Source organism: Heliangelus exortis, chromosome 1 (genome assembly GCF_036169615.1).
Source record: "Heliangelus exortis chromosome 1, bHelExo1.hap1, whole genome shotgun sequence".
Lineage (NCBI taxonomy): Eukaryota > Metazoa > Chordata > Aves > Apodiformes > Trochilidae > Heliangelus > Heliangelus exortis.
The window spans coordinates 3790505-3811055 of record NC_092422.1 but is presented as its reverse complement, the minus strand read 5'-3'; the positions used below and the strand labels follow the sequence as shown (position 1 = coordinate 3811055).

Here is a 20551-nt window from a genome sequence, read left to right as displayed (position 1 = left end):
ACAGATTTAATTACACAGGGCATCTGTGTCTGGAGGAATCCTAGCCCTGAATGCTTTCACTGGGAAATTCACCATTGGATAGCTGAGGCCTAATGAAATTCATTTGGCCAATTCTTAGAATTTTGCCAGTAAAAAATGGATTTTTTGAGTCGAGAACACTTTAAACAATGCATCAACTTCTTTGGAACCGAGCTGGAGCTTATGAGATGCTAACTGAAACCTGGTGTGGCTTTCATGGATTTTTAAAAGTACAGAAAAATGAATCATAGAATCATAGAATTGGCTGGGTTGGAAGGGACCTCAGAGATCATCAAGTCCAACCCTTGATCCACTCCCCCCGTTGTTCCCAGCCCATGGCACTCAGTGCCACATCCAGGCTCTTTTGAAATAGCTCCAGGGATGGAGAATCCACCCCTTCCCTGGGCAGCCCATTCCAATGTCTGATCCCCCTCTCCATCAAGAAATTCTTTCTAATGTCCAACCTAAACCTCCCCTGGCACAGTGGGTGGGTGCACTCCCTGCAAAAAAAGTACAGAGAATTTCTGAGGAAGACAAGAGAACAGGGAGTGCATTTAAATCAGGACCAGATGACATCATTTTGGGTTCCAGCTCCCAGAGATGAGGTTCCTGTCTTGCTTGTCTGACTTCTGACACACAGGATCACAGAATGGTAGGGGTGGGAAGCAACCTCTGAAGATCATCCAGAACAACCCCCCTGCTGGAGCAGGGTCACAGGAACATGTCCAGGTCTTGATGTCTCTAAAGAGACTCCAGGAGCAATCTGGGCAGCCTGTTCCTGTGCTCTGTTACCCTCACAAGAAGCTTTTCCTTTTGTTTCAGTGGAACCTTTTGCATTCCAGTTTGTGATCATTGTCTCTCGTGTTACTGGACACCAGCAAAGAGTCTGATCTCATTCTCCTGACACCCACCTGTAGATATTTCTAATAGTTTCTCTGGGCAAAACACACCTTTCTCTGTAATTTCTCAATTTTTTTTTTGACCAAGTCAGCAATACATTCACTACATCCATCTTATTTCACTCCAGTCTTTTAGGAATAGACACCAGCAGTGAGGGAACAGGATTCTTTAAACTTCAGATCCTCAAATTAAAGTTTGAAAGCTCAGAGCCACAAGGTTTTTGCACAAATGCTGTTTGGGGTCCCTTAAAAGTGGTGCTTGTGCTGCTGTGGTGCATTTGGGAGCCATTCTGTGACTTGTTCCTCCTGGCTGCCAGCTCGGGTGTGCTGCTGCAGAAAGATAAGGGCTGGGGACAGGCCCAGCTGGGTGGAATCCTCCTGGCAGCCAGCCCAGCTCCAGCTCTGCTTTCATCAGAGTCTGTGGGGTGGGAGTTCACTGCCCACTGGGAGATGCTGTTCCTGGTGGGAGGCAGAGAAGCAAAGAACGTGAGTGATCTGGCTGTGTAAAAGCTCCTCTCCCCTGAGCTGGGTGATGAGCCTGGAATTTTAACAAATTATTTAAGGCTCTATCTGAAAGCTGCAATTTAGTAAAGAGAGTGTTGGGTTTTTTTTAAAGCTGGTTGAATTTTTTTTTTTTTGGATGAATCAGTCCCAGCTGTTTCCACCATGTAGCAAAGCAATTTCAGGCAACAAGAGGGGAACTGGAGCAGCCCAAGTGGAGCAGCCACATTTTGTGGGATCATAGAATCATAGAATTGGCTGGGTTGGAAGGGACCTCAGAGATCATCAAGTCCAACCCTTGATCCACTCCCCCCGTGGTTCCCAGCCCATGGCACTCAGTGCCACATCCAGGCTCTTCTGAAATATCTCCAGGGATGGAGAATCCACCCCTTCCCTGGGCAGCCCATTCCAATGCCTGATCCCCCTCTCCATCAAGAAATTCTTTCTATCTAATGTCCAACCTAAACCTCCCCTGGCACAACTTGAGACCATGGCCTCTTGTCTTGCTGAGAGTTGCCTGGGAAAAGAGCCCAACCCCCCCCTGGCTCCAACCTCCTTTCAGGGAGTTGGAGAGAGTGATGAGGTCTCCCCTGAGCCTCCTCTTCTCCAGCCTCAACACCCCCAGCTCCCTCAGCCCTTCCTCACAGCATTTCTGCTGGATCCCTTCACCAGCCCAGTTGCCTCCTTTGGACCTGCTCCAGCACCTCAAGCTCCTTCCTGAGCTGAGGGGCCCAGAACTGGACACAGGACTCAAGCTGTGGCCTCACCAGAGCTGAGCACAGGGGCACAGAGAGACAGAGCTGACTGGGGAACAGTGACAGCAGACAGGGATGGGAATGACTTGGAAGCACAGACTGTCACCTTGTTGACACCAAAATGTTGTAGTGACAGTAGGAAAACTTAGCAGTTTACCTTTAAAAAGGGAAATCCCTTTCTATGCTCCCCATTTTGAAAGTGGAATCTTTCTGTATCCTACCAGTTGCCAAAGGAAAGGAACAATCAGGAGGCTGCAGCACAAAGCCAGGTGGGATGCACCTCTGGAAGTCACCTGGCAAAGCTGAACGAGCTCCACTCCTCTCCTGCTTTTTGGGAGGACAAAACATTTTGCAGCAGTGTGAGGAGATCACTGAATTCTTCTCAAATGCAGGACCTGGGCTGAGCAGTTTTGTTGATTGTGGCTTCATCATTAATATGAAAATATAAAAACCAACCAAACAAATATCTGGAGTTGAGAGATAAGGTGTTTGCTCAAATTCTCCTAACAGGGTAAGGCACACACTGCAGCACTGAGGAAACCAGAACTGTCCTCTGTAAAAACCTTGCAAAGCCTCTTTCTGTTTAAGGCTGCCTTAAGGTCAAAAAGCTCATGAAATAATGGAAATATAAAACTCTGATCAAAGGAGTCCAACCACCAGGTAACAACATTCAATGCAAAAAGCCTTCATGCTGAGTGGATTGGGAGGAACTGGTTCTGCTGGCATGCCCTGGGGATGATGACAGCCTTCTGGGTCAGTGGTTCACCTTCTGCTTCTCACCAGGCAAGTCCCTGGGAATAATGTCACAGCAGTTCTGAGGAGCATTGTTCCAGCTGCTGTGTCAGGGCAGAGGGAGGCAGCTGGAAAGGCAGCTCTTGCTGGTGTAGATCAGATGTTGCCTCAAACAGAGCTACACTCCTAGAAAACACTGCTGTAATTAGGAGATTGCAAGATAAAACTTCCAAGCATTCACTTTCCCTTTGCTCTTATACCACATTGTATTTTATCAGCTCAAATCAGAAAAGGAATGGAGTATTTTGTGAAGGGTTATTCTTGGGAAAGACTTTGCATTCTCAGACAAACTTAAGCCCCTCTGCTACTACTTGGATTGTTCTCTGTGCCTCAGGGCTTTTATAGTGACATCTTTGTATTTGCATTAAGAGGCACAGACTAAATGTGCAGAGATCCAGCAGCAGTGAGCCTGGTTGGGACTGGTGATATTAATAGAAGCCCACCAAGAACAGCAACCAGAACCTTTTTAATTTTCAGTGTAATAATATGCTTGTTGGCACAATGCTGAAAACATCAGATAAAGAATAAAACCCAGTAAGAATTCTCACATCCATCCCCAGAGCCTGCTAGCAGCAATTCAGACTGATTGCCTAACAGCAACATTTTATGATGCAAACTTGAGTTTTGTGACAAATTTGATGACTTTAAGCACACAGACTTCTGAATAGAGACCTATTGCACAACTCAGTCTTCAAAATTCACTATTAAAGGGAAAAGTCTTTAAGGCTTCTCATTTATATTTATTTCTTGTATTGGTTTGTTTTTTCACTTTTCCACATTCATGGAAAAATTTAGAAGTGCTAAATTATGTGATGTTCTTGAAGCAGCACAAACAGATCAGCATAGCCAATATCTTGACTGAAGTCATCAGCAGGAGGCAAACTTCCATGTTCTGGGTTCACTTTTTAATTTATTTTATTTTTAACTGATTTATACAGTGGTGGTAAAGTCCTTTACCACTGCTTCACATCTACCACTTGATTGTCCTCATTGGTTATTTTATGGCTGCATTCCCATGGCAAATCATGTCATTTCAGGCCCATTCCTAACAGCCTAGAATTTTAATTTAGCCAAGAGGTGAAAAGTTAAGTAACCAAAATATAGGCAGTCTTCAGAGGAAAATTAGCTCAGTCTCCAGAAGGCATGAAAATGGTTCTGTAGTGAAATTATTTCATTTACAGCACTTTTTTGTGAGCACTCAATTAGCACTCAGCTAATAAACTGTCCTTGCATTTTAGATTGCCAGGGCACAAGTGTTTTGGCACATAAATCCACACTCGGTTGGGTGTAACCTGATCCAGCAGAGAGGTGTAAACCCACTCTCTGTTGGCTGTAACCTGATCCAGCAGAGAGGTGTAAACCCACTCTGTTGGCTGTAACCTGATCCAGCAGAGAGGTGTCGGTGACTTGGCCGGGGCCGAAGGGACCTGAAAAGGCTTCAGCAGGTGGAATGAAAGACTCCCCCGACTTTGACACCCTGAGCAGCCAGCGCGTTGTACTCTGCCACCGCCTTCTCTGTCTGCAGGACCAACACCTCGATCCCGTTTTTCTTCAGATAATCCACAGTGGATGCTGGAACCTCGGAAAAGGAAATGGAAAGAACAAGTATTAAAGAGTCTTTTCCTCCACACACTGAAAGGAAAACAGGTACTAGTGTCATTTGTTAGTAAATAATGTGCTTAGGTTTTTCTGAGACTGGTAGAATTTTTTTTACTTTTAGATACACACCTCCCATCTCTCTTTAACACCATTTAAAATGCAGCCACTTCTTATAAAAAGAACTGGAGCTAAAGGTAATTAATTTAAGGTAATTAATTTAAATCAGGTTTTATCCACACTACAAAAATCTAAAGAATTGCTTCTCATGAAGCATTTCCCAACTTTCTGTAGCTGGTGTATCTGCTGAAATGACACCCTGCCAAGATTAGTAACAAAAATGTCTAATTATCAAAGTATTTACAGCAGGTAAAGGCCTAGTTCATAACTTATTCTAAGGGAGGAAAATAATAACAATGTAAAAAATTGTCCATGTTTAAATTGAATTGCAGCACATAAACCTGTTTGTTGTTTGACACTGATGCTAACACAGAGGAGCTCAAGTGATGTTTCCTTCAGGAAGAAAGGGACTCCTGGCAACAGCTCAGGCACATTAATTCAGCATCCCAGATTTTTTTCCCCCCTTAATAAAGCATCATGGATTATTTTTTTTCCTCTCTGATGAGAGGAATAAGGAAAACAAAGAGTTGCAGTTTATGTTTATCAAGGAAGAAAAACCTACCTGCAAAGCCTCACTCATGCCACGACCAATCACCATGGTTTTAACACCCTTCTTGACAACTTCTTCAAGGTCAGCTGGTTGCACTCCTGGAGAATGCTGGAGAGGAAAAGAAGTTTGTACTGACAGCATCAACCAGAAAAGCTTCATCAATGTTTTGACACTCAGCAGGGTAAATTAGCAGTAGCAAAATGTAACATAACCCTCTTTTCTGCATACACACAGTAGATAGTGTTGGTAATTATAAAAGGTATTTTATATGCAGATGAGGGATGACAGTTAATTAGTTGATGGTGATACTATTTATTAAACAGCTAAAAATAAAAGATGCATTACACATTTCTAAAACATCTAACAGCTAGCCTTTTATAAATATTAAAAGTGAAAACAAGAAATTTTAACATATTACCATTTGTTTTCAAATTAATAAAATCTTTTTGTAATGAAGATTATGTAAAGCCAAAGTTTACCCAGTCTAATTACAAAGACCTCAGCAAATTAAAATGATTAAATTCTTTTCTTATTTACTTTGTAAATCTCATTTACTGAAAAGGTCTGAAGCACACTGCTTAGTTTCATTTAGTTAGCAGCTTCAACTTCTTCACTATTCTAAATTTTAAGAAAGGAGTAGTGGAAACCAAACTCCTTAAAGAAAAAGAGCTTTACCATTGCTAACTGAGTTTTTAAGGAATGACATCCATTTACTACCAGTGCATTTTAAACATATGAATACACAAATACACCTGTACTGTTAATATAAAACATTATCCAATTCCTGGATTCAATTTCTATGTATCTCTGTGTGGCCAAGAGTAACAAACTGTACAACCTGTTGCTAGAATTTGGTGTGTGGTTTGTTTTGGTTTTTTTTTTTTTAAGGTTTAATACCATTTTGGGGAGGAGGAGGGGGATGAATTCTTAAGTTCTTTCAGAGGACTGCAGTGAGTTTCTCTCTTGCAGTAGGTAGCAGCATGGTGGACTTCTGGAGAATGTTACTTTTCTGGTTCACTCCCTAAACTTCCAGAAAATACTGCAGTCTTCTAATGACTTTTTCAGCTTTATTCTTTGATGTCCCTGGATCCTCTGCTGTTCTTTTTCCCCCTGCCCAGGTCACCAACAGCTGATGGTGCTGCCTCTCACAGCCCTCTCAGTGCTTCAGCTTGCTGGACAGAACAAGACTTCTGAAATGACCACAGGAGCTCCTGAAGTCACAGGTGAGGGAGGGAAAGCTTCCATGGTAGAGGGTCACTTCAACCATGTGGAATAAATTTATCCCACCAGAAATATCCTAAATCACAGCCTCTTTAGCCTGGCTGGTATCTGGAATTTCACCTTTATGGTTCTCCAACTTGTGTTTGCCTTAATTAATTTCCATGTGGTATCCACCTCTCAAATGCAGAGGTAACTTCAACATCCAGGTATTTCTCAGAGCAAAACATCACAAGAAACTGTTTATCACAGAGCAGGTAATGTTTTTTCCTTTGGGGAGGGGTTAAAGTAGACTCAAAACTGACAAAAACAACTGGTATGGTTTACTGCAATTAAAATAATTAGCTTGCAGGAGAAGGTTTGCTGTCACATGATGAGTACTCCTGGGACATTAAAGCCATGAACAAAAGAATTTTATTTGGTTTCACACAACACTGGTGCAGGGGCTTCCACAAGTTTCATAGGAAACCAGTGTAATAAAGGAAATTAACATGGTGGAGTAACTCTCTGACTGCTGATTTGACAGCTGGAGGGAAAGAGGAAGGGCAGCAGAATTTCTTGCTTGTTTAGTTCTCTGGTTTTTCCTTTCAGGATCCTTGTTCTTTTCACCAGTTAACAGATGGCCCTGAAATACAGCCAGGAAGAGGCTGTCTTCCATCCCCAAGGGTTAAGGCCATAAGAATTATCTGTGCTCAGTTACAGAACCTTGCTGAGCCAGTTACAGCATTTTCTGTAACAAATAGGACACAGGACAGTAGGAAGAGAAGGAAAGGAAGCAATTTGTACTGAGCATGGGACATGACCATCACTGCTTCTCTCCCAAACTTCAGCTCCACCTGCCCCCAGGAAAAACAAGCACAAAAGGCACACTGTGGTCCAACATAAAGAAATGTCCAGAAAATACATCTGGTGAATTCTGCTATTTCCAGTGCTGGTCAGAGGAACTTTTTACCATTCTTCTGGAGTTGGAGATGCAGTCCAGGAAAGCTTAGATCTCTTCTCACATTACTTGCTATTCCTATTTAAACCAAGTCACCCAACTCCTTATAGCTGCAAGGGGGACAGGGACATGAAGCAGGAACATTACAGGTCACCTGTATAAGGCAAAACTTAAATAGGTATTTTGTACTTCCTTATGATATAAAAAGGATGCCTAAATCTTACCTCTCCAAAGAACCCAACTTTTTGTTTTTCCTCCACTGATTTTGATTTAACATAGACTTGTTTATTTTGTTCCAGTTGGAGGATATTCTCTAAGGGTTTTTATGGACTTGAAGTTTTCACCTGTCACCTGAAGGCATCCCTTGTTTGAAACTCTGAAATCACAGCCTCCTAAATGCTATTAGGTGGTTATAATTTGAAACCAAAGTGGTTAGGATGAGTATAAAGATGTGACTGAGTTGGGAACTAATTGGGAGTTTCTCAGATACTGTATGTGTTCTGCTTCTCTGGTGATACATGCACATAAACCAGGAAAACAATACTGTCAAACAAACCAAAGTGACATCCCACACCATGCAACCCACCTCTCCAAACAACTGAACAGAAAAAACTTGATTTTTTATAGTCAGTCCATAAATAAAATACTTTGACAAAGGCTACATCCACAGCTATCTTTGTGTGGTACAGGTATCTTTGCATGACTGCACTACCTTTCTCTTGGTGTTAAACTGAACTCTGTCATCTTAAAAAAGTTCTGCTCTCCCAAAGAATTTCCAGAACCAAAAGTTCTCCCCTTCAGTTGTGTCAAAATTAATTTAACAGAGATATATCCTCTAGGAGGGTGGGGTTACACCTGCAGGTGCTGGGTGTAAGACCTGCTAAGACTTGACCAGCACATAATTCTTTTGTGCTTTAACTTTTGCTGAGAAAGTATGGATTGATTTTTTTTTTTTTCTAGCCAATATGGGTGTCTTAGTGCAAGCCTCAATATGGGAAAAAATATCATCAGCTTCCTAATGCTGATGACATTATGCTGCTTCTAAGTCTGGAATGTCAATACTATTCCATCTATTTTAATATAATTCTGATAACATTTATGGATAAAGTTTAAAAATAATAAGGGCAAGCACTTTTAGTACATGGCTACCAAGAGAAGCCATTGTGTGGTCAGCTTTTCATGGAGAAACCAGCACATCTGACACTATCTGCATATTTTTCCTTTGAAATAAGTTTGAGGGACCCCAAGGAAAAGGCTGGAAGCTAAACCACATGCATTGTTGTCTTTCAGTCACATAATGTCACTCACTGCCAACTTCCCATAATTTTTTTACCTCTCTTGCTCAAGATAGCTTTGCTTTACAGTCTGAAAAAAAGGTTGGTACCAGCAGGTTATGACAACTGCACTCTTCATCAAACACAGAGTGGTGTTTGAGAGATGCAAGGTGTGTGAGAGTGTTCTGGTCAGGGCAGCTGTGGGGACTGGTGGCAGCAGTCACTAAACATGTCACCTGGAGGAAGCTGTGTGTCTGAAGTCCACCAAACTCTCTGCACTCACTTCTGAAATGCTCAGTTCTCCCCAGGAAAACTCTTAATGGGGAGATGAGTGCAAGGCAGCTCACTGAATTTCTGGCTGGAGAAATTAACAACTGCTCTCTGGACCATTCTCAGAGTCCCCTTTATAACCAGGATGGATAATAAAGAGCAAACTCACATTAGTGCCAGTTTCTCTCCAGTCCCAGGTTCGGCTTCCTCCTGGCCATACTTTGCAGTCCTTGTAAGCTGTAGAGCAGCCTTTGACCTTCATGTGACCCCAAGAAAGGGAAGCAATTTCAGGGGAAGACATCCCAAAGTTGTGTCAAAGTCTAGAAAAAGGATATTTAATGCATAACATCAGGCTAACATATGTAACATACTAAGAAAACCAGACAATTCTGTCCTTGCCCCAAGGAGCTGGGAAGGAAACACTATTACAGACTCCATCCATGGGATTTTGTGATCAAGAGAATTATCAGACCTCTTGGGGATTTTGCACAGGATTTTGGGCAAAGCATTTTATGTGCTAAATCTAAGCAAGTACTGGGTGCTCAACTTTTAAAACTATCATCTGGGATCAGGTCCCAGAATATCCTCTCACATCTGTGTTTTAATCTTCTCCCTAAAATGTACAATGAAGATGATGGCATTTTCTTAAAATAACTAAGACACTGTTTCTCTGGCCCCTTTACCAATTAAAAGCAGTAAATAAGGTTAAAAAAAACACACACACACAAAAAAAAAAAAAAATCCAAGAGAAAAGCCATGAATAAAACAATGGCATTCCCATGTTGCTAGAGCAATCAAGATTTTCAGAGACCTAAAGGGGTCAAGCTTTCTCTCCCTTGTCACACCTTCCAGAGGCCAGGTCTCCCTGTGTAATATTGCAGCACAGTTAAACACCCAAATATTGTTTCTAATGTTTGGCCTCAATCTTCATTGTTTCAGCTTAAACCCATTATTTCTAATCCTTTTTTGCTGTGGACAAGAAGTTTAATCTTTGTCTTTTCCACCATTTTTTATTTTCCTGAGGACTTAATCTTTTTTCCTTTCTTTTAGACTAGGTAAACTCACCCCCCTTCAGTCACATTTTCTACATTTCTGCTCAGCTTCTCCTTTTTTCTCCTAGCAGCCAACAATTGCCAAGCATCTTTCTTTGATGTCTTCTGCCTAAAACTATACAGAGTACTCCAGCTGAGGCCTTAGCAGAGCTGCTATAGGCCAACTGCTTTTTTGGTATTAACAGCAATAAATTTTAGATCTGCTGTCACAGTCACAGCTGGGCATCAATAGGGCAGTGACTCGCATCACTTCACACCCCTCCTACACCCTGCTCCAGAGTCCCTCAACCTCACTGCAATCTGGCTGCTGGTGTGGTTCTGGCAGCAGGGAAGAAAGGAATGGCACAGGGAATGTGTTGGAGAAGCCTGGCAGCTCACTGATGTGTTGCAAGGGTAGTCACTTTTTTGCTCTTCCAGTTCAGAGGGAAGAGGGGGGGTCTAAAACCTGCATTTCAAAAAAAAGCTGTGTTTCTGCAGAGCTCTGCTGCTGGCTGATCCAGAAAGCCTCAGTGGCAGATGCTTCTAGATATGCAGTTTCTCATCCTTTGCTTTTTAATTGTTCAAATTCCCCAGGAGAAATTGATCCTGGGAACACTGGTGGCATGAATTAAAGAAGGAACACTCACAAAAGAGAAATCTTCCAGGCTTTTTCCCTTCCTGTCTCACACATGCTGCAGCAAACCACAGCACAGCCAGACAGGACGTGCTCCTCCATTGCCAGGAGCAGATCTGAATATCCTGCTTCAAATGTCCTGTGAAGTAAAAACTGAGTTACTTTGGATCTGGCACAAAACTGAAGCTGCCAGAGCTGCTACTTCCACAGGGAAATTCTTTTCTTCCTTGCTCCTATGTGAAACACACACACAGCCAAATTGGAAGCCAGGCAAGCAGCTACAGGGGAGGGAAACTTGGATTCATCTGTTCAAGATTCATTTGTTACCCATCCATGATGCAATGGATTCAAACAGAAGTTTATAGGACTATTTTTCCAAATGTCTGCATGAAGGGAGATAACAAGAGAAGAAATAAGCAGCAGAATGAATTTGCCCATTAACAGAAGAGCAAAGGGTGAATAAACCACCCAGAACCTGGCTCTGAAGGAGAAAAATAATTGACTGCTCCAGTTTGGAGAGGAAACATCAGAATTAGATCTGGAGGTTAGATAGAGGTGAATGAACAATAAGATTATTTGGAATATCAGATTTCCCAATCCAAACATTATCACAAGGCTGGGACTGTGCAATCAAACAGGCAAAAACTGCAAACAGGAGAACAAATCCAAGCTGAGGGTTCCATAGGGTCTTTTCCAAACAGCCCAAAACAAAGAAGGCACCAGAAACAAAGAGAAAAATCTTAAAAGCCTTAAAAACAATTCCTAATCTAAAGCTATTTCCCAATCATACTGCCAGAGTATATCAGTGAGGTCAGGTTATTTGAATTAACTCTTAAATTGGAGTAAGAATGAACTTTTCAACAGGAACTTTGGACATTCTTGATGGAGGGTGGGGTCCAGTCATCAATCAGCAGGAAAATACTTCCCCAACAAATTAGTTGTTTTAATTATTCTCTGTGACAAGTGTACAGTGCTAAAATATACAGTACTTCAGATCAAAAGAGACCATAAATTATACAACTCAAAAATATGACCTAAAATAGCAATTTCTGTAAATCACAGCAGTCAAACACAATGAGGTGAGGAAGAGAAATGGTTCAGAAATTTATAAGCAAAGCTATGAATTAAAAAAACATAGGAAATAAAGGAAGCAGAAGAGCTTAAAAGGGAAACAAAACAGAATTTTACACAAGGATAGGGTACTGAAAGAAAGAACCTAAGCAGTGCCTAAGGGTGGCAGAGGTAAAAAAATAGCTGAGATTTAAAAGAAAAAAATTTGAGACTGAAGGGCTGTAGGCCAAGTAGATGGACTTTAAAGTTTCCAGCACATCTACCCGCTATGAAGGTAAACGTGGTTTCAGAGTAGCACTCACCAGAAACAGAATAAAAAAGGTGAGTGGGAACAGTGCACCAGAGACTATTTTATTGAGAGGCTGTGGACACAAGTAACATTTCATAAAAACCAAGGCGTAACCTGAGGTCAAAGGGGAAAAGAAAGAATCAGCGCATGTCAAGTTTCAGGCAGAACAACTCCTCAAGGTTCCAAAAGGTGACGCAGTGCTCCAGCACTGCCTGGGAGGGGGGTCTATGGGTGAAGGTGGGCGATCCCTGCAGCCCTTGCAATGTCAGGAGTGTTACAGCAGCCAGGAGAGCGGGTCAGGATTTAATAACTGGCAGCACAAGCAGAAAGCACAGGTTAAGCTTAAATGAAGCGAGCAGGGAAGAGGCAGGAGGCAAAGTAAGGAAACATTTTTTGGAGTGAACTCGGTGGTTTTGCTAGGGAGGTGAGGAAAGCGAGGTCTTGGAGTGTGGGTGCTTGTAAGAGGGGAAGAGGACAGCATTTTGAAAAGAAGGAGGAAAGGACGGAGAACAGAAAGGTGGGAGGGGGGGTCCACAACCTCCAACACGCGTGGGGGGACCGGGGCACCGCTCCTGAACCGCCCCCCACCCCAAAACGCGACCTTGCCTGAGGTGCCCCATGGCCCCGCCGCCCCCCGGCCGCCGGGAGGGAAGCGAAGCGCCCGGGGGGAGGGGTGAGGGTGGGAAGCGGGCCGGAGGGAAGGGAACCGAACCGGGCCGGAAGGAAGGGAAGGCAGCCGAACCGGGCCGGGCCGAAGGGAGCGCAGCCGAAGCGAGCCGGAGGGAAGGGAACCCAAGCGGGCCAGAGGGAAGGGAAGGCAGCCGAACCGCGGCGGGCCGAAGGGAAGGGAACCGAACTGGTCCGGTCCGGAGAGAAGGCAGCCGAACCGGAGAGAAGGGAACCGAACCGAAGAGAGACGGAAGGAAGGGAACCGAACCTGGACGGGCCGAAGGGAGCGCGGCCGAAGCGAGCCAGAGGGGAGAGAAGGGAAAGGAAAGGAACCGAACCGGGCCGGGCTGTGCCTCCCCTGCCGCTGACAGGACCCGGATCCGTTACAGCCGTTACCCGCTCGCGCTCCCCGCCGACCTCCCCCTTCCCCGTGAGGGGGCGAAAGGCAACGCCCCCCCTGCCTTTCCATTGGCCAGCGCTGCCCGCCGGCCCCGCCCCTTCCCCAGCTCCCATTGGCCGGCCCCGCCGTCCGTCTCCGCCTCCGGGCGTAGCCCCGCCCCCTCTTTTCGCCCCGCCTTGTTTTCATTCCCCGCTCCGCACGCGGCCGAGGGGCGGCTCCTCCTTTGCGCCGCTCTCGCCGCCGCCCCCTCCCCTCCGCTCCCCGCGGTGCATTGTGGGATCGTGGCGGCGCGGCTCGGCAGCGCCCCCTCCCTCCGCCGCCCCCTTCTCACCCCCCCCCCCTTCCCACCCCCCCCAAGCTCCTTCTCCATCCTCAGGTCCAAGATGGCGGCGGCGGCGGCTCCTCCGGCTCCATCTCCGCCTCCCCCTCCTCCGGCAGGCCCCTGCTGCCCGGGCTCCTGGCCTAACTTCGCCGTCGTCTGTTCTTTCCTTGAGCGTTACGGGGCTTTGCTGGACTTGCCCGAACTGCCCTTCCCCGAGCTGGAGCGCGTCCTGCAGCCGCCTCAGGAACCCGGAGATCAGGGTGAGCGGCCCGGTTACCTCTCTTCTTCTCAATCCCCCCCCTCCCTCTTCCCCAATTCCTACGCCTGGCTGAGGAGGGGGGGGCCGCGATTCGGAGGGGCAGAGGGGAGGGGGGAGGGGGGGGCCAGGGCTATTCCCCCCCCGCCTCCTCCCGGCCCCGGGGGTGGAGCGCGTTGAGGGAGAGGAGGGGCCTGGGATTCCCGGAGCGACGCTCCGGGGGGGTGGGGGGTGCTGGTGGTTGCCCTATTCCCCCCCTCTGCACAACCCTTTTGGGTTTTTTTTTTTTCATTTATTTCGCGGGGAGGGGCGGGGGGAGCAGCTGTTTGTGTGTTTGTGCTTCCTCCCCCCTCACCCAGAGGAAGGAGGAGGGGGACATCACCACCACCACCACCACCCCCCCCTCCGGCCTCTCCCCTCTCCGTGCTTTCTCGGCCTCCCCTCCTTCCGTTTTCAGGGTTTGCTCCCGAGCCCTGTGCGGACGGGAGGTTAAGCTAAAATAACTATTTTTTGTTCAAGCTGGCTCTGGTTGCGGCTCTCTTCCTCCTCCTCCCCCCTCCTACCCCCCCCTCACCAGTTTGAGGGTCGCTTCGCTGCCTCCCCCCACCCCCCTCCTCCTCGCCGCATGTTTTTACTTCAACCAGAAGGCCCCAAACACGCAAGGAAACATCCCCATCCTCTTTCACACCCTTTCTGTATGGAGGGGGGTGAGGAACGGAGGGGGAGGGAGCACAGAGAAGCCCTGACACCCCCCCACCCCTCCCAAAGCTGCTGCTGTAGGCCATCTCCTCCCCACAAACACAGCCAGCCATTGTGTGCCATCTCCATCCCTTTCTTCTCCTCCACCCCCCCCTTCTCCTGTAGTTGGGTGTGTGTGGAGGGGAGGGGGGGGGTATAGAATAAAAACCTCTCTGCTTGCTCCTGCCCTTCCACCACCTGAGCTGTGCGAGGTGGAAGGCTGGGTTACGCACTCTACTCTTTCCTTTCAAGCTGCTCCTCCTCTCCTCTTTCCTCTCTCTCTCTCTCTCTCTCCAGTAGCAGATTTTCTTGCCAGACTCACTAATTCCTTCTCCGTGCCATGGATGTGGGAGGGCCCGGGCCAAGAGAGCAGCCCTGGGGAGGGCTGTGTGGAGGCGGCGGTAGGAATAGAGAGAGAGAGAGAGAGAGAGGGGAAGGTGCTTGTTGCTTTTGGTCTCTTGTCTCTATTATTGGTTTGGTTGTTGCCTCTCTGCACTCTTGCCACATAGGGAGACCGTGCAGCTCAGGGCGCATGCTCGGCAAGGCCCCATAGAAACTTCCTGCTGCTGGAGAAGCCCAGCTCGGGGCTGCTGTTGGTCTAAGAGCCTCTGTTTTACCCCCTTTTCCCCCCAGATGCACCCATTCTCACCTCCTTCCCCACCAAACCCACCCTCTGTGTGGGGGTGTGGGATGAAATCGGGCGTGTAGGGGCTTCTTCATGTAAAGGAAGTGCAGGCATGTTGTCAGGGAGTTCACAAAAGAGAGTGCCAAAATGTAATGAGATTAATATCCTATCTCCTCATGTTGTCCAGTGTCGAATCAGTCTAAAAAAAAAAGACAGGTGAGAGCTGGTGGTTTCTAAAAACAGGGTTAACTTTTGGGAAAATAGGGATTTATAATCAATTCCCCAGCACTCCTGTACTTTTAATGTTATAAAAAGGACTCCTTAGGAAAAGTGTTGTTTTGTTAAGCTGTTGCAAAACTTATTCATAAAATACACTGAAGTGCTGAAAAGTTTGAATTTTTAATGCAAATCTTCCTTTGTAAGTGGTATCTGTAAAGAAAAGTGATGCTTTTGCTGTGTGACACAATGTAAGTGGGTGTGTAAGAAGAATCTGATTGTGTGAACTGGAGAATAAATTAAAATTAAAGGATGAGGTAGTGTCCTGTGGTTTAAGTACGTGCATTTGATTAAAAAAAAAAAAAAGAAAAACAACCAAAAAAACAATCAGATAACTTTAATTGCATGAGAGGGGGATTAGTTAATAGGACAATGATTACTGCATAACCCTTTTCTAAAAAGCTTTCAAATTACATGTGTTAGGGAGTCTGCATTATGCATTGAATTGATGCTTGCCAGATTTTTACACTTTTCTCTGTATTGCCCTTCCTGTTTGGTCATTGTCACTGCTTTAGAAAAGTCCCCCAACATGAGAGCTTCTGAGAATGCAGGCTCTAAATTCCTGGGAGTTTTTTATTTATGCCTGGTGTGGATGATGTATTTGCTTGCATTTTCTCATCTCTAAGTGTGGAGGATTGAAAAACAAACCTGGGTAGTCCTTGATGCTTTGTGTGATAACTTGTGTGACATAACAAATTCTAAGCAAATAGCTACAAAACCTCAAAGTAGTTCAGTTGGTTGGTTTGGTTTTGTTTTTTTAACTTCCTAGACTCTGGACCAAGTCAAATTTCAGCTGCCAGGTAGTGGCTGGTTGAAACTCAGCTTTATACTTATTTTCCAGCCAGGGAAAGGGAATCAATAGTTTGGGGGTTTGGTTGATTACCTTCAATGCTGCTTTGATGCTCAGTAGTTTCAGAAGTGTTTTTCTTGCTTTTTTTGGTGTTTGTTTGTTGTGGGTTTTTTTTTAAACATGGCCTGTATTTCCTTGTCTGAGCATTACTATTGGAAGATGCTAATAAAAGTTATATTTATATCAGGAACCTCAAGGAGAACTAAGAGCTCAAGTTTGAATGTTCTTCAGTAAGTTGTAGAGCAGTCATATTTTCTTTCCTGTTAATAATTGGCACAAAGAGTTCATTATTAAGGAAACAAGGTATGATTTTCTCTTACAAAAAGGGGTGATGAGCAAATGTTGACAGCTTGGAAGCTTTCAAATATTTGTTAGTAGTTTTTTAGCTGTTCTTGAACTTGCCATATTACCTCTCCTATCCAAGAACTTCAAGACAAATAGTAGTGACAGAAGTGCACAAGTATGAGGAGGTTTCCTTAGTAGTCTAACTTTAGGTTAATTCAGGTATTAAATTAACCTGTATTAGTAGTGGATTTAGATGTTTTAACAGTGTGCACACAGTTATTGTCTTAAAATGTGCAGGCTTAAAAAGTGAAAATAAACCATTTGAAATGTTCTTTGGGATTTGATGGGTAATGCAAATCATGCATGAATAGGGAAATAAGAATGTAAGGTGTTGATTTTGCTCATCACTACTGACTGGCAGGGTGAACTGGTAGCTGTGGAAATAGTCTGCCTCTTAGGAAGGCTGTACTAACACAGCTTAACTTTTCCAGCTGGTGGTTCATTTGAAATTTGCAACTATTCAAACAAGAGTAATGAGACCTGTGGTTTTCTGCTGAAGATTTTATTGTATGAATAATAATTATCTTGGATTTAAGACTGGTTTTCCTTGCTTTATGTACGATGTTGTGACTTGGCTTGCAATTCTGACAGTCTTGCACATCTCTAGAAGGAATGAAGTTGTGTGTCTGTCAAAATGGTGAGAGTGTGAACTCACAAAGTTGGCTGGCTGGTATGTTCATAGGTTAGTGGTTTCTTGTGGGATTTATTCAAAGACAATCTAATCTATGATTTTTTTAAAGTGGAACTTCTGAGCCTTGGGAGATGTCATTACCTCTGTAATTCTGCTCTTTTAGATGCAAAACTGAGGTAATAATACAGATCATCCTGCAGGGTGCTGCAGTACCAGATTTCTTTGCCTCTCCTTGCTTCCAAAGGTGATACCGTGCAAACTGGAACAAATCATCCCAGGAAACCAGCACTTTTTCTAACAAATGTGATTTTTTTTCACCTAAGAGTTTTACTTGCACCAGAAGAGCATTTGCAAATTTCAGTAGTAAATGTAAGAGAGAGAGGGAAGCAAGAATGATGTCTGTATTTAGTGCTGTGTTTAAGGAAGGATGATATCAAATCACCACCTCCTTTGTGTTGGTAAATAGCTTGAGAATCAGTATAAATGTTAATTAAGCACTTGGTCTCCTGTGAAAGAAAATATTAGTAGAATGTTAACACGCACAACAGAGATCTAATTTTACACATGACTACACAAAACACTTGCTGGTTTGCCAGGTTTCCCAGGGCTGAGAATGGGAGCTCCTCTCCCAGAGGTGAAGGGCATCTTCCAAAGTGTGTGAGGCAGAGTTAGCTCCTCACTGTTTGCTTTTCTTAACAGGATGGGGTTTCATTTGTTCTTCACTGCAAAATAGTGAACTTCCACCAAAATCTTGCCAAAGGTGCTCTTGCAAACAGTCTGTGTGTTTTGGTAAATGGGTTTGCACTCTCCTCTATCCTCACCACAGCTCAAACTTCTTTATCTCCTTGGGCTCCTGAGGGATTGACCCAGCCTAGAAGTTTGTCACTTGATTGCAACACGAATGTGTCGTGATTGTTTGGAGTTAGATAGTAAAACCATTCTTCCTCTGTCACTCTGGTTTAAGTGGTGTGAAGGAAGACATGATGGGATGCAGATGTCTGGTAGTAGGCCCAGTTTTGTAAATCTTCTCTCCCCTTTATAGCAGGAACTGAAGTTCACAGCAGGTAGCTTCAGGGGAACTTGTGCAAGCCATTTAGTTTCTTTAATTTTTTTTTTTTTCCAGTGGAGAATATCTGATACTACATTGTAAAACCAAAAAAAAAAACCCCAACCAACCCAACCCATGCAGTCTTTGGAGCTACTATGCTTCAAAGCAGTAAATTGAGTTTTATAAGTTGCTTTATTTTCTCCTAACTCTTCTAGACACCTAACATTTTTTTAAATGAATTTGGGTGCTGAAGTCATTAGTTCCTGTGGGTTATGGAAGTTGTGTTTTGTTGTTGGTGGTTTTTTTTTTATTGTTATTCCAGTACTTTTGGAAAGCTTTGCAGCACTAAGTTTAGGGGTTCTTACAATTTTCTGAAGAAATTAAGTTAGGGTTGACTTAAACGGCTGTTGAATATTTGTAGGAAAAATGTACCAAAAGCTTTGTAGCTGTTACACACAGCAAGCAAAACCCAATCATACCTTATGACAAGGAGTCTGAGAGACCATCAAGCTCAGGATTAGGTGTGTTCCTAAGGAAGAGGGTGGTGAAGCAGAGTGTTCTGCTAAGTGATTGATTTCCCTAATGTTTAATATTTGATATAAACCATCTTTGTGTATCAGAAGTTCCAGGGTTTGATGTGACTCCTAGGTGAGGTCGTGATCTGTTACAGTAACATGTCATATACCCACTAGATTGGTTAGTGTTAAAATTAGGCAATAAATGTGATATGGAAGTACTTTCCAACACTGTTGCACTTAAAATTTAATAATTGATACTGTGCTTGAGAGATATTCACTGATTTCAGTGCAGAAACATTAAATCCTGTGGTGTCCTCATGTAAATGAACAAGTTCTGCTGTCTGATTCTGGTAGTGTCTGTAATGCTGGATGGGTGGAGGTAACACACACTAAATATTACTGAATCTTCTTCACTGAACCTATGAAGTGTGTGGCTGTGCCTGTGTCACAAGCTTGTCACAAGCTGTATCAGCCAGTGAGAGGTGACACAGCTCATCTGGGGGGCTGAGTGCTCACATCTTATCACAGCCTTTCCTGTATGAGTGAAATGTGACTGCTGGTCTGAAGCAGTCAAGTTATCACCTGAGTGCAGGCTGACCTTGCTTGTGGAACACAAGCAGATCATTGCTTTCCTGCTGCTCCTAGGGACTGAACCAAATTTTGAGAGGTTTTTGTCAAAGGTATTAATCCACCTGTTAGTAAAAAGTGGTTTTTTTAACTTAGCAATAAACTATGGAATAATAAAAGTGTATCTAGTGAATTTTTTAATGTGGTGTGTTGCTTCTGTGCTTGTTTGACTTTTGAGTGTGATGGAGGTTCTACACTTGTAGGTGCTTTAAATTTAGGAAACTCCTATGTTTTTAGCCATCAACTTTAACTGATTTTTTGAGGCAGCTTGGAGCAGAATGTCTCAAACAGTGTAAGAGGGTTAAATTCTGAGAAAGTCAATAGCAAGGGTATTCATTCCTGTGTTGGCTTAATGATAAATAAGTCTCAAATACAAAATAAACTCCTCATGTCTACGCTTCAGTCACTTTGTCTGTCACTACACTTCAGTCACTTTAGATTAATATGACACTAAGGCCAGGATTCCCATCCACATGGGCTTCTCAGTAATTTGTTTAAGAAATGGATTAAAAGTACCTTGGAATTACCTCAGAGTATAACTGCATATCCTTGTTTAAACAATTTCTGGTTTATTAATGTTTTATTTATTTTATTTCTGTGGCAAGATTTCATATCTTTATGTGCACAGACCTGTCACCTCACCTGAGTGTGCTCTTGTATTTGGGCTGGCAGTGCCAGTTTTTAACTAATCTCCACATTATCTTATGGCCCTGTGTAGAAGACAGCAAAGCACTGTTCCTCTGGGGAGACAAGCAGTTCAGTTGCTTACCAGTAACACTGCCCATCTGAAAGAGATGACAAAATGCCATGAGGAATGGAAAAAAAAAAGAAAAAGGAACTCAGGATGCTGCTCTCCAGACACAGACCAGTGTTGCAGGACATCCAAGGCCTTCTGCTGCCAAAGCTCAGCCCCTACCAGGGATTATCCAGGTTCTGTTGGACCATGTGGCTCCTTGGAGGAAGTGTGGAACACTTTTGGTAGGCAGGTTTGCAGAATTCCAGCACACTTTGGATGGTACAGAACTGTGGGAAAAACTTTTTACATTACTTTCTAGTCACAGTCTTAAGGCTGTGTAAGTTCTGAGAATGCTTGTGGACATTTTTCTGGCCAGTGCATGATGGTGTTCACTGAAAGAAGCTGTGCTGTGGGGTATCTGCATCAGAGAACTGTATAAATATCACAGAGAGTTGTTTGTTTGTGACACCATCACTACACCTAAGCTGGAAGTTAAGTTTTGTCCAGCAATCTGTTGGCTCTGTACCTTGTCCTTGTCCCCAGCCAACTGTG

At 44.1% G+C, this 20551-nt stretch overlaps 2 protein-coding genes and 1 long non-coding RNA gene across 6 annotated transcripts in view; 2 read left to right on the top strand and 1 right to left on the bottom strand.

The window, feature by feature from the left end:
• Positions 1-120: 120 nt before the first annotated feature.
• Positions 121-13101, bottom strand: AAMDC (adipogenesis associated Mth938 domain containing). Of its 4 annotated transcripts, none has more exons than XR_011722787.1 (4): positions 9103-9262; positions 5244-5339; positions 2331-4544; positions 121-1376 (listed from the first exon to the last, which is right to left on the bottom strand). XR_011722787.1 is itself a non-coding variant. In XM_071728115.1 (4 exons), exons 2-4 carry the CDS (start codon positions 9232-9234, stop codon positions 4517-4519), a joined length of 249 nt encoding a protein of 82 aa, XP_071584216.1. In that variant the 5' UTR covers positions 9235-9253; positions 13024-13101; the 3' UTR covers positions 3685-4516. The 4 variants fall into 4 exon arrangements, 3 of the variants coding, with proteins under 3 accessions (XP_071584216.1, XP_071584123.1, XP_071584042.1); XM_071728115.1 differs by lacking the exon at positions 121-1376 and adding an exon at positions 13024-13101 and having other exon boundaries at positions 3685-4537; positions 9103-9253; XM_071728022.1 differs by lacking the exon at positions 121-1376 and adding an exon at positions 13024-13100 and having other exon boundaries at positions 3685-4544; positions 9103-9253.
• Positions 6159-7331, top strand: LOC139788768 (uncharacterized). Its single transcript, XR_011722940.1, has 2 exons — positions 6159-6454; positions 7062-7331. It is a non-coding gene; the product is annotated as an uncharacterized lncRNA (long non-coding RNA).
• Positions 13102-13302: 201 nt separating the features above from the next.
• The window catches only part of RSF1 (remodeling and spacing factor 1), a 65432-nt gene continuing 58183 nt past the window's right edge, over positions 13303-20551 (top strand). Inside the window, exon 1 of the mRNA XM_071768955.1 lies at positions 13303-13609. Within this exon, the coding sequence (XP_071625056.1) occupies positions 13411-13609 (199 nt within the window). The 5' untranslated portion in view covers positions 13303-13410. The remainder of the gene's footprint in view (positions 13610-20551) is intronic.